This window comes from Lepidochelys olivacea, assembly GCF_965140295.1.
Source record: "Lepidochelys olivacea isolate rLepOli2 genome assembly, chromosome: 3".
Classification (NCBI taxonomy): Eukaryota; Metazoa; Chordata; order Testudines; family Cheloniidae; genus Lepidochelys; species Lepidochelys olivacea.
Window position 1 is genome coordinate 113,384,069 of NC_140413.1, and position 12,590 is coordinate 113,396,658.

Sequence of the window (12,590 nt, forward strand, 5' to 3'; positions counted from 1 at the left end):
CTGTGCAGCTTGAGTCTCATTTCTCAGAGTGGCTGCTCTCACCCTTGGTAGGCTAACTTGGGAGGAGTTGACTCAAGGGTACATGTCTCTTCAGTGAAGACATAGCCACAGATCTCCAAGCTTGAAACCATCTCTGTTAATATAAGACAAACCTGTCCTGCTTCCTTTAAAAAAGCTTCTGCTGCCTGTCTGTTCCAGGAAGTATATAATGAGCACTTGTAATTCTTTGTTTGACATGCTTCACCTGTTGTACAGAACCATTAGTGTACAATGATGCTTTCCAAATAAAAATCTTGTGCTGGTAATGCTGCATGAACTTCTCCTGGGAAGTTGTATGGGTGGAGTTCTAGAGTAAGCCTGTTCCATGTTGCTTGTCTAATTGTAATTTAGCTTGCGATAAAGCCATATTCCTTTTTATAGCTAAGCAAAATTTCAAGTATTAAATTTGGATTTAGAGTACTTTTGGCAATTTCAGATTCACTTATTTTAAAAAAATCACTTCTCTACTTTGTAACTTTGTCTCTGTTAAATAATTCTGTTTAGAGAAAAATGTGATATTGTAAATTTTAGTTTTACAAAAGTAATTTCCCCTCTTGCTCATCTGCGATAATTGTTTTCAACTTGCTCCTCAACTCTTAGGTACTCCGAGCGCACCAGGAAATGAATAGAAACCGGTTGTACCAGGCAAGAAACTCCACGCTAGAGTTTACCTGTAACACTCAGAGCTGATAAATGCATTAATCCTTCCAGAGAAAAAATCCGCTTTCAAATCGCCCTTTCCCATTTGAAACTAGCGCAAACTATCAGCAAGAATGCAACATGCATGTGACAATTAAACAGGCAAATCTCAGTTTTGCCTGTGGTACTGTTAGGTTTCCAGTGACTCCCCTGCAGTGTGGAACTGGCAACCATAATTGCATGCCTGAACCTACAAAGGGTGGCTCTTTGTGTCTGTGTGCGTGGGATCACACGAGTAGAATCAATCAGGTATCTGACAATGCTGAAAGGAATATCTGGTTACACAAGCAGATGTACTGAGCTTGCAGCACAGGTGGAGTCTGGAGTTTTCTCATACAACTTGTTCCAGAGTGACTAATTGCATGAAACAACTGGAAGAAAAACCTTCCAGTGCATGCTTGTGCAGTCTAATTGCTAGCCAGTCAGCATGGCTGCTGCTACAGAAGAGGATGGGTATGGCTAGTGTGACCAGACCGCAAATGTGAAAAATCGGGACGGGGTGGAGGGTAATAGGAGCCTATGTGAGAAAAAGACCCAAAAATCGGGACTGTCCCTATAAAATCGGGACATCTGGTCACCCTAGATATGGCTGGCATCCTCTCGTGCCTACCTCATTTTAATCACAAAGTTACTTATATTCCATACAAATGTGGTGTCCCCTTACTTCTGTTGTTGAAAATTATTCACCAGAAATAAAGAATCATGAAACTAAGGTTATAGAAAGTTACTGATGTGAAGGGAATGAATCTCTCCGCATTTAAGCTTTCCTGCATGAATAATTTTTGTCTTTTATCGCAGAAAGTCCCATGTTTGGGCCTTGGCAGGCTGAGGAGTATGGTGGATGGGAGTTATACAGTTATTTTAAGTGCTGATGTGACTGCTTCAACAAGTGGCATGTAGGAGATTTTTCTGTATGTGCCACACATCATTTTGAGGAAGTGTACACTACTCTGAGTTTATTGTAACGTGAAAATTACAAAACTTTCAGGGAAACTGTGTTCGGAGTTTAGTATGTGGAAAAGTACCAGTGTAAGTAGATCCTGTGTTTTAGAATCCTAGGTATGATACTAGACTGTTTTCATTGACCATCTGGAAATCTGATCTCAAAATATAGGGTCCTGCCTTTTCTTCCTAAGCAAGAAGATGGACTAGACAGCTAAATAGGTCTTGTTCAAATTTCTGTGGTTATAGTAAGATGTGGCTCATGAATGTAGGCCTCCTTGCTATAATCTTGCTTTCTCTGTTGTTTAAACATCTGCATTGCTACTTGTATATATAATTATTTTAAAAGATTGTTTCTTGATCATTTTTTATCCAAACATTCAAGAAACAATTTTTTTTAAAAATATATAAAAGTCGCAGTTCTGATATTTAATAAGAACTATGTAGATATTTTTGCCTAAATAATAAACATTTTAGAAGAAGTATGGAAAGTGCAATGGAGACACTTTAATAGAACTGAGACAGCAAAATTACACTGAGATAATAAAAACAGATTTACAGTCAATCAATTCAGAACATGAAAAGTATTTTCTTCTGCTCCTCCTGCACGCACAAAGAACAAGCTCAAAATCATATGTTCCATTTTTTAAGGATCTGTACAATAATACACATGTTAATATAATACAAAAAACAGAAAAAATACAGTATGCTACATGCATTGGTTTATAAGCTAGGATAGGTGTAATTTTATTTCTATTGTCAGTTCTATGTTCATTGCTGCAAAACAACTGCTTGGTTTTCCTCCCCTTTACATTCATGTTACAAACAAATTGAGTTTGAAATGGGTTCTATATTTCATTTCAACAATGCAGCCTAGTTCCAAACCTCTACATTGTTTGATTTTAAAGGCATATATTAATATTCTATATTGGCTTCAATGGGCAAATAACTAATCTATAGGAACCTTGCTAACCCATCCCGTTGGAATGACAATTGTCATTGGAATGACAGTATTTGGCCAGTGGATAGGGCATTTAGGAATCAAGAGACCTATATTCTGTTTCTACTTCTGATACTGGCTTCTCTTTGTGACTTTGAGCAAAGTTGGATGGCTAAAGTTAGGCACCCAAATCAGCATCTCTGAATATTGAGCTGGTATTAGTTGCTTAAATATCGATTAGGGCACCTGATTTAATTGTGAATTTTGCCCTTCACAACTCAGAGTAATACTCTTTCTTTGGTAAAGATATTTTAGATCCACTTTCTGTAAAGCAACTTATATTAATATTAGGTGTCATTATGTATTAATATTGACTATTTCAACCTGAATTCTTATGCTCATCAATTAAGACACTAGTAAAATGCTCTGTACTCTTAATAAATTCACCTTCCACACAATATTAGACCCCGTATTTTAGTATCGCATAAAACATAGTTCTTCCTTCTGTTTTTTTTCCCCTGAGAGGATCTTTGCTGTTTTTCCAGTGTTTCATATTTTCCAAATATGGTTTTCACACCATAAAGAAAGGCAATTATCATTTTTATAATGATCTGATGCTTTGTGGCTGTGAAAAAGTCCAATGTCTGATAAGTTAGAATTTTAATTTCATCTCACCCTAGAGATGCAGTATTGATGAAATCGTGTCAGAGCGAGGCAGCAGGACTCCCCTCTGAAATATCTTGTGGATTAACACTAGATTGTTATTTCCAGCTTTATTGATTTTCATAGCAGAAGTTAAAAAATGTTTTAAGGAGAATGGGTCATGTTGGCTGTGCTCTCTGTCCTTTTCTAACATCTAAATTCTGATACAATGGTCAACTAGTAGTGTCCTTATGGGTGACAGAAACTTGCCTGTTAATGACAGGTTTCAGAGTAGCAGCCATGTTAGTCTGTATTCGCAAAAAGAAAAGGAGTACGTGTGGCACCTTAGAGAGACTAACAAATTTATTTGAGCATAAGCTTTCGTGAGCTACAGCTCACTTCATCAGACCCATCCGATGAAGTGAGCTGTAGCTCACGAAAGCTTATGCTCAAATAAATTTGTTAGTCTCTCTAAGGTGCCACACGTACTCCTTTTCTTTTTGCCTGTTAATGATGGTTGTACTGGGACAATTTGCAGTCTTGCTCATTGTGCTTGTAAGTGAAGAGTATGATGATTGAAGTGTTGTTGTTTACTATTGTCAGAGACAACAGAGCCACTCCCAGCAAATAATGGTATATGCAGTGAAGGAAATGTTCTCAATTGGGACCGCTGGGTTAGGCTGAAGGCTGGTGGTGGGATGAGTGGCTGGGTGCCTAAGACACCTAAGTGAGCTTGGATATGTGTTGGAGTGCCTGGTGTAGCAAGGAATGGACTGGAGTAGTAGTTTCTTGGGCGTCATTATTTCCCTGCCAGGTGTTGCTGTCGTCTGTATGACCTAGACACTTGCATGGCCCCCTTCTCACAGTATGTGAACACCCACACCCTGTGCTCGCCAGCTGCTCTTCTGGTTGCCACCCTGCAGGGAGAGCAGGAGTGGCCTGCAGAGAAGGTGCAGCAACCCCCATTGCCCAGAAGAGGAACTATAAGGAAATCCCTGCTGGATATGGGTTATTCCAACAAAGGGGTTGGGAATCCATGAAAGGGGGCTTCAGGAATGAATGTGATGCCAAAGGTATGCCCCTTAGCTGCCATGATGTCAGCTTTTGTCCATTCCACATCAGTAATATAATAGAAAACACTCACTCTAAAGAAGCAAGCCACAGCCCTGAGCAATGACAATTTCAGTAAATTTTATATTAATAAGATGGCCTGATAATTCCATTTCATGTGTAATCACCGTGCTTACTTTTCAAATCTGACGTTTTTTAACTTTGATTAAGCTTTTGTTTTCATTGTGTCTTCTCCATAGGACGGGTCATTGGGTAACATTGATGACCTGGCACAGCAGTACGCAGATTACTATAACACCTGTTTTACTGATGTGTGTGAGAGGATGGAGGAGCTGCGCAAACGGAGGGTTTCTCAAGACCTTGATATGGTAAGTGGAGCAGCTACAACTTTCCATCCCAGGCATTTCTTGCATACGCTACTGATGGAATACTCAGCATTGCAGCTCAGGGAAATAGGGCTGAGAGCGCACACGGGTGCCCACAGACGAACACTTCCAAGCTGAAGGTCTTAATTATTTTTGTGGGAAATAGTGGGATTGGTCTATTGATATTATTCATTAGGTTGCAGATTGCATTAGCTTATTACTGGTATCTTTTTGCTTACACAGATTTCCTTACAGAAGTTGACTGAGATGGAAGAAAATGCTTGCTTTAATATGAGAGAAATTAGTTATTTCTTTGCTCAAGGATGTTTTCAGTATGGTTATTAGGAAATATAACTTCGTTTCTAAACCCTATATTATATTATTTTAAAACGTAGCTCCTCACAACTGTAAAATGTTGTCTTTTATTCAGGTCTCCCAAACTGAAGCAGTCTGTACACAGATACTGGTCCTGCATTAGGATACAGTAGAGTCCCAGAGAAGTTAGTCTGTCTCTTCAGAAGCATATAGTTCCACACTAGCTGAAACGGATGTAGGCATGGACCACAGTTGTCAGAGTGCTTTTGTGTTTTTATTGTAAAGAAAATCTTTTTCTCAAAAGAGCCCATTCTAAAATTTAAGTGAGATTCTTTCGTTGTTTGGCAATTGCTAATTGTTTCCTCTTTTCTTTTGTTTACATTAGTTAGCCTGATTGCTGAACAAATACCTATGTGGAATGTACAGTAAATATTATTACTTATAATACTTTTTCATTATAAAGGGTTTTTTTATAGGTTTTCAGAGTATCAGTAAGAATCCTTCTATTGTATAGAAACATGTTCAGGTCTTAAAATTTCACAGAATGTTGGGATCACTTCAGTAATGTTTCTTAACCTTGGACCTTGGCTTTTTTAATTTTGTCGTGATAATGTTTGAGTAATAAATGTAGGAACCAATAAACCAAAGTAGTTCGCAAAGACACAGAGCTTACATACCATGAGCAGTGAAGTCAATCACTGTTAGTTCATAACAGCTGTGATGTCTTATAGTACATATCAAAGACATAGGAGTATATGCTGTCACATTAATACTTTACACCTCTATAGTGCCATCTACCCAGAGATCTCAAAGGGCCTTTCAGACAAAACTACTATGCAGTGGAGCATCCCTATTTTGTACAGGTAAACTGAGGTGCAGATGACTTGCTGTTGATTCACAAGCCAGTGGCAAAGCCAAGAATAGACTCGGGTCACTTGACTCTCACTCCTGTACTTTCACTGCAAGACCATTCACCCCTTCAGATAGTCCAATATTGTGAAACACCTAACATGCAGAGGAGGCTTGTGAGCCTCCTGAATTTGGTTTGTAGACTTTTGGATGCATGTATTTACTGTCTTAATAGCACAGAGAAGCAGAATACTACCATCTTTCCCTTCCCCACCTCCCCGCCCCACCTCCACCTGATCCATAGTATAGACAGCCAAGTGACTCTGGGAGCAATTAGTGACTTTCTGTTGCTGCAGCAGTTGTGGTTTATGAGATGGACCACATAGGGCTGCTTTCTTTCTTTGAGTCCAGCAGCCCTGCCACATAAAAAACTCTCATTGACTTCAGTGGGAGTTGTGCAAATGGAAGAGCTTCAGAATCCGGCCATAAGAAAATAACCTCCTGTGCTCAACTGAAGTTAGTTAATCCTTCTTGATTTATTTTTTTAAATGGAAACAATATTTCATTTTTAGCATGATTACCATGGTGTAACAAATTAAAAACTGTGAAGAAAAAGCTTTCATGCTGAAGTTTTGAATGTTTAAGATTTGCATGCAACTCTGTTGCGGGGGGCTCCGTATGGAACATTCCACAGCGTGCAAACAGCGGAGCCTTCTGCATGAATAAGTGAATGGAACAGTTTAGCGGTTCAATCTAATCGCGAGATACCATGCTGTCTTCCAAACTGCCTTAGTGACTATTCCAGATAAGCTTTGACAGTTATAAAATCTCCTTCCTGGCACTCAGGAATTTTGGAAGGCAGCTTCTGTGCTGGGTAACGAAGCATGCGTTCTGGCTGGAGAGAACTCCCTTCCATTTAGACAGATGGGCCTAATTTGGCTCTCTTCATTCCAGAGCTCCAGAAAGCAGTCTGGGGAAAGCCATCTGAGCTTAATTAGCTCACATCAAAGATGCAGAACTTCGTGGTGGGTTAAAAAGATATGAGCTAATGCAAGTCAGATCTGTGAGTGATTTCACCAGCTGTTGCTTTCAAAGGGAAGTTAGTCTGAAAAGTGGCTGTGCAAAAATGGCATCTTTCAGTGGCTTCTGCGTCAAATGTGCTCACTTTATGAATAAAAAGGATAACTTTTTTTGAACTGTTAGCCCCACGAGCTAGGTAGAGAGAGCCTAGTGGTTGAAAATCAAATTTAATGTTACATCCATTCTCAGTACAATGATAAAAGTTTTTGGGACATCAGCTAGCCATTCTGTTGATAATGCACTCTTCCACAGCTGTGTTGTCCCAGCAGTGCTGACAGCAGCAAAATTTTTGTGGTTGCAAACTTTACTTGCAGGGTACATGAGGAGCAGGTGAGGGTCATGTCAGTAATACATTGTTGATTAATAGATTAATATTACTATCTACAACTCTGCTTTAAGCTTGGAGTTGATTTAAATTGAAGAGCAGATGAAAGTGGCTTGAGGAGCACCCAGAAAACAGGAGAAATAGTGTCCCATTCATTTTTGTCTGAGATTTTAACCACAGCTTGCTGCTGAATTTTCTTTTAGGGCTGTTTTAGCCTGCCACTGTACTACAAAAGCTATTCTTATTAAGTAGGGGGTTGCACATGTCATAACCTGTGTAGGCTAAGCTTAGTGCAAGTTATTGTTAATAATGTATGTTCCAGAAGCACCCAAAGGCTCCTGTCAGGACTAGGACCTCACTGTGCTGAGTGTTCTTATAAATGCAGATGATCTGTCACAGTGATCTTATAATTTAAAATACAAAGGGTGGGGATGGAGATCTAACATACAGGTAAATGAAGATGGCACAGTTTTGTTAGTTATGTATAGATCCTAGTGACTTGTTCAGATGAAAGTCATTGTCTTTTGAAGTCCAGTCACTGAAGGGAAGAAATCCGAAAGGATGGACTCTTTACTGGTGCTGCCCTATATACTGAGAGTTTTAATTTTCTGGGGAGAAAGTTTTGATATCTTAGTTCTAAATTTTGCTCTGTAATCAGCTCTCCAGCCATGCCTATCAGACCATGTCCATTTTGATCTGGATGTCCTGCTCCAGTTTGGAACAAAAAGCACACAGCGAAATTGTTCTGGAGAACAGTATATCTTGCATCAACAGAGCGGTGGCTGCAGATGGATGGCGGCTGCAGATAGATGGAAAGCAGCGTTCTATAAACAAGGATTATTGTTCCAAACTGTAATGTTATCAAGGCTTTTTAGTTGGTCCCTAACCACAATAACTGTATTTTGCATTTGGATTTTTGCCTTTGTTTTTATAATGGCGAATATGCTGGGTTTGGGGGCATTAGTGTTTGTGAACAGCAAGGGAGTTACCCACGTTTGCAAACATTTGGCCTGTTCCTGCACACCATGTGTTTTCTTGGCTGGGGAAAACTGCAGACAGAATAGATTGTGGCTTTTCAAGCCTGTAATGGATGGATCACTGGTAATATTCAACTGGACATCTGTTAAAATGGAGTTATGGACAGAAAAATGACTCTGAAAATGGCACCTTGTTACTGCTCATATCTGTTTCCCCTGAGTCTTTGGAGATGTATCTGCTCAGTTTACTGACATAAACAAGTTTGTAGTGCTGTCAGCAGGGCACCACAGAAATGATATAGCTGTGAAAGAGCATACATTGTCATCCATCACCGACAATCACCAGCTAAGTTCTGATTCCAGGATCTCTATTGTGGCTGATGATCTGTAAGGCAAAGAAAATACAGCTTGAGATTCAGATAGATTGAGTTTGTGCTTGTCACCTGCAAATGAGAAAAATGTTTGGACTTGTAAGCTGCTCAAATTAAAGACGGATGTCATTGAGAAGCAATAAATAAGGAACACAGATATGCCACTTTCGTTTTTCCTTTTTAATAATCTCTTATAAATATTTTCATATGGATATCCAGTATCTTTTAATATATACATTGTAAATCCACCCTCCTAATCCCTTATGTTCTTAAAGTGAGTGTGTGTGTGTATATATATATTATATATACACACATACACACACACACGCGTGCGCGCATGTATAATGTCAGAAAATACAAATGAACACAAAACAAAACCTTTTTTCACCACCAGCACACTTAGGGTATGTAATCTTTGTATGCCACTGTGACTATGTGCATAGTTCTGAAAGGTGCTGGGCACCAATTGTTGGTTCACAAATTCTGTGTGCAGCGAGGAAAAGTGGGGGAAGATGGCACAAATAGGTCAATTCATTAGCTTTCACCTCTGGAGAGATGGATTTAGATCACATGGGAAATGAGATCATCCACTCTCTAGTGAATGTTTGGCCATATCACAGAACTACCATACTGGTTGTTGATGAGGCTAATTGAGCTAGTCTTTGCACAAGAGATACCCAGATTAGAATGGCCATGTATGTTGTAGGCCACAATTGATGTGTATTTAGGGAACTGTGTGTGTTAAAGTACCTACCTGCATTATACCCAGTTCCGGGTGAAAGTAACTTAAAGGACTTACCGGTACACCAGAGTTCTGGGTGGGGGTGGGGCCTTTAAATCCGTGGGCCTTTTAAATCCCTGCCGGAGCGGTAGCTGCGGTAGCAGTGGCTTGAGCCCCGGGCCCTTTAAATTGCCTCCAGAGCCCCGCTGCCGGAGCCCTGGGCCCTTACCATGGGGTTCTGACTGCGATTTAAAGGGCCAGGGGCTCTGCTGCGGTAGTGGCAGCCAGGAGCCCCAGGCCCTTTAAATCACCGCCCGATCCCCGCTCCCGGCCACCGCCACTACTCTGGGGCTCCAGCAGCAGGGCTCTGACCACAATTTAAAGGGTCTGGGGCTCTGGCTGCTGCTGGGAGCCCCGAGACCTTTAAATCGCCGGCCTGGGGAAGCTGCCGCCTGCTGGTACAGTCGGCGATGGACTGGACCGTCTGTCTTTCACCTCTGCCCAGTTCTGTTTGTTTCTGCTGTTCACATATATTAAATTCAGTGTCTCCTAAAGTAGATGGGTGTTTCTTACCACGAAACTGGTTGTCTCTGCTCTTCAAATTCAGGATTATCTTTTTTTCTTTGGTTAGTACTGTTGGGATGCTTCCATTTCACTGGAACAGGATTCACTGTTTTGTTTTGTCTTGTTTCCTGCACTGGGCTCCCCAAAATATAAACAACATTTGGGTTTGTTTAAAAAAAAATGTAGAGAACAGAAGACGAACTCTGTACAGAACACGCAGATAAAACCTTCATAAGTGTGGAGAGTTTGCAAGCCTTATTAGTCAGACACACACACATGAAGCAGAAGTAGTGGAACACCTGAACTTCTAAAGAATTTATTTGCTGCAAACTAGTTCAAAAATGGTTTGTGCCTGTATATGATGGATGTAATGTGGATTTAATGTATTGGCAGCCCCAGGCACACAACTTCTTAGGCTTTATCTACACTAGTAAAATTCATGAGCATTTTTCTTCACCAGTAGGAGGAACAATGGAAGCTGTAGACAGGGAGCCAAGCATTTTTAGCATTATGCCATCTGACTGCACTTGGGCTCTGCTTCAACATTAAGCACATGCCTGACTTTAAGCATGGGAATAAAGCAAGGCATGTATTTAAGTACCATGCTGAACCAGAGCCTAAGATAAAAGGGTGGTAAAAACACCTGCACTTTCTCTATGCTAGCACCACCATTGCTACCTCTGCTGGAGCTGAACCATTGCAGGGGGAAAAAAACCTGATCAATCCTACCTTAGAATCCTATTAAAACTCCTTAAGCAAAACACATCTATTTTGCAGGCAAAATGAGATGGCTGTACAGGCTGGAAATTTGGCAGATGTGGAGTAATGGTTATTTTGGGGACCTTAACTACACATTTCCATACATTTATATTTGTGGGGGGTTTTTTTTTTTTGTTTTTTTTTGAAGTATAACCTCAGTTTGGCATTTCCAGGTTTTCTAGCATTTGCATTTTTTTGACATCCCCAAAAGGGATGGTTCTCTTTAGTGACTGGTAGATACTTAGTCTTAACTCTCCTTTACTCAAGTCTCTCCTCCCCCTCCCCCATTTTGTTTAATATGTGGTGTAAATAGGTAGCTCACATTTATCAAATATTATTTAGTAATTATGGTAACAGAATCCCTCCAGATATGTAAGCCGGTTTGTCTACTAGTTTCAATCTTATAGCACCATCTCTAGTGATTTTCTTGTTTTTTTTAAATTCAGCAGGACTTCTACTTTGAACCAAAATGAATTGAATTTGTTCTCACTGTGCTGTTTGGCCTTAGAAAGGTTGCATATCTGCTGGCACCGGCAAACTGGATTTTTATTAACTCTGTGATCTAATCTAATCAGAACCTGAGGACTTGATAGAGAAAAAACTTGGGTTTGGTGACTTCAATTCCTTCTGTGTCCCGTCCCCCATGTAGGAGATAACAAAAAGGAAACAATCATGTTACCCAATGTAAAAATGGCAGGTAAATTTCATTACGGGAATAAAACCACTTTTGTAAAAATAAGAAACAACAACAAAATAAATACAAAATAAACAAGCAGACAGGAAGACATCTCTTTAAAATAACTATCCAAACCTACAACAAACACGCTTTTTGTGGTATGCAGCTGGGTTTATTTCTCATTTGCATATGATTAGAAGAATTCCAAAACGCCAGTCAGATTGACACTAATCTGAGAAAGATAGCAAATGCAAGCGGGCGCCACAGAGGGAGGGAGGGGGGTAAGAGAGCTTCCAGAATGCTGTGGAGTTATTCATCAGCATCTCGGAACACTGTGCAATGTACCAATGTTTTTCAGACAGCTACTACTTGTGAGTAGGTGGCCCCAGCTGCAGGAAAAGATGGGTTAGTACTGATGACTTGCTAGATACAGTGGTTGCATTTATAAAGTGGCTACGTGGAGGAGTAGGGTCTAATAAAATGGCAGCCAATATTTACTTAAAATGTGCATTTGATGGTTCAGTGTCTGAGATTTCTTAGTGGTTTTGTAATCAGTTTGGGCCAAAGTCTGATATCCTTGTTGAACAGAGTGCTGCTAGACTAGAGGAAGAGTATCAGAATCTGGTCTAAGATGAAGGTGCTAAAACAAAGAATGGAATCTCCTAGGAAAATGTAATCCCTCGCCAGCACATCCATGCTTTTCCCTTCCTTTGTAACAATGTGTTGTTGTGTTTTTTTTTTTAAAGTTAAATACAACTCTGTTAGCAGATTCCTTCTTTCACCCCGGGAGTTGTTGCTCAAACACTTCAGTCAATGTATCCACATATGTTGACTCTGACCTACAATAGAGATTCAAAATGTCAGCCCAGCCCCGCACTTGCTTCTGTGTTTCCTAAGCTTCTGAATAAATTAGCAAAGCCTCTGATCCTTGAGGAATAATAAAGATGTTGTTTTAGATAAATGTTCAGAACTCACTCCGGTATTCAAAATGTGTAGCTGTAGCACCAGTATCAGCCTTGTGGGTCACCCAAGAAATGTACGGATCCTCCTCGAGAGTGTGTTCTGAAACAAATTAGAACCACATTGTGAATATTTGTGAACATCTGGATATGTTTCCCCCCCACCCAGCAGATTTGTCCCTCCAATAAAGCTGCCCAGAGGGAGAGAGACTTCCATCTGTGAACTCAAGGAGATTGGTTTCTCTTTTGCCTCTGTCCCTTCTCTTCTTTGAGATATAGATTCTGATGTTGCACAG

The 12,590-nt window shown here is 40.2% G+C and overlaps 1 protein-coding gene across 4 annotated transcripts in view; it reads left to right on the forward strand.

The window, feature by feature from the left end:
- SASH1 (SAM and SH3 domain containing 1) overlaps window positions 1-12,590 on the forward strand; it is an 868,162-nt gene that overhangs the window by 723,283 nt on the left and 132,289 nt on the right. For all 4 annotated transcript variants that reach the window (XM_084625147.1, XM_084625149.1, XM_084625148.1 and 1 more), the window contains exon 2: window positions 4,573-4,701. In XM_084625147.1, coding sequence (XP_084481273.1) covers window positions 4,573-4,701 — 129 coding nt within the window. The remainder of the gene's footprint in view (window positions 1-4,572; window positions 4,702-12,590) is intronic.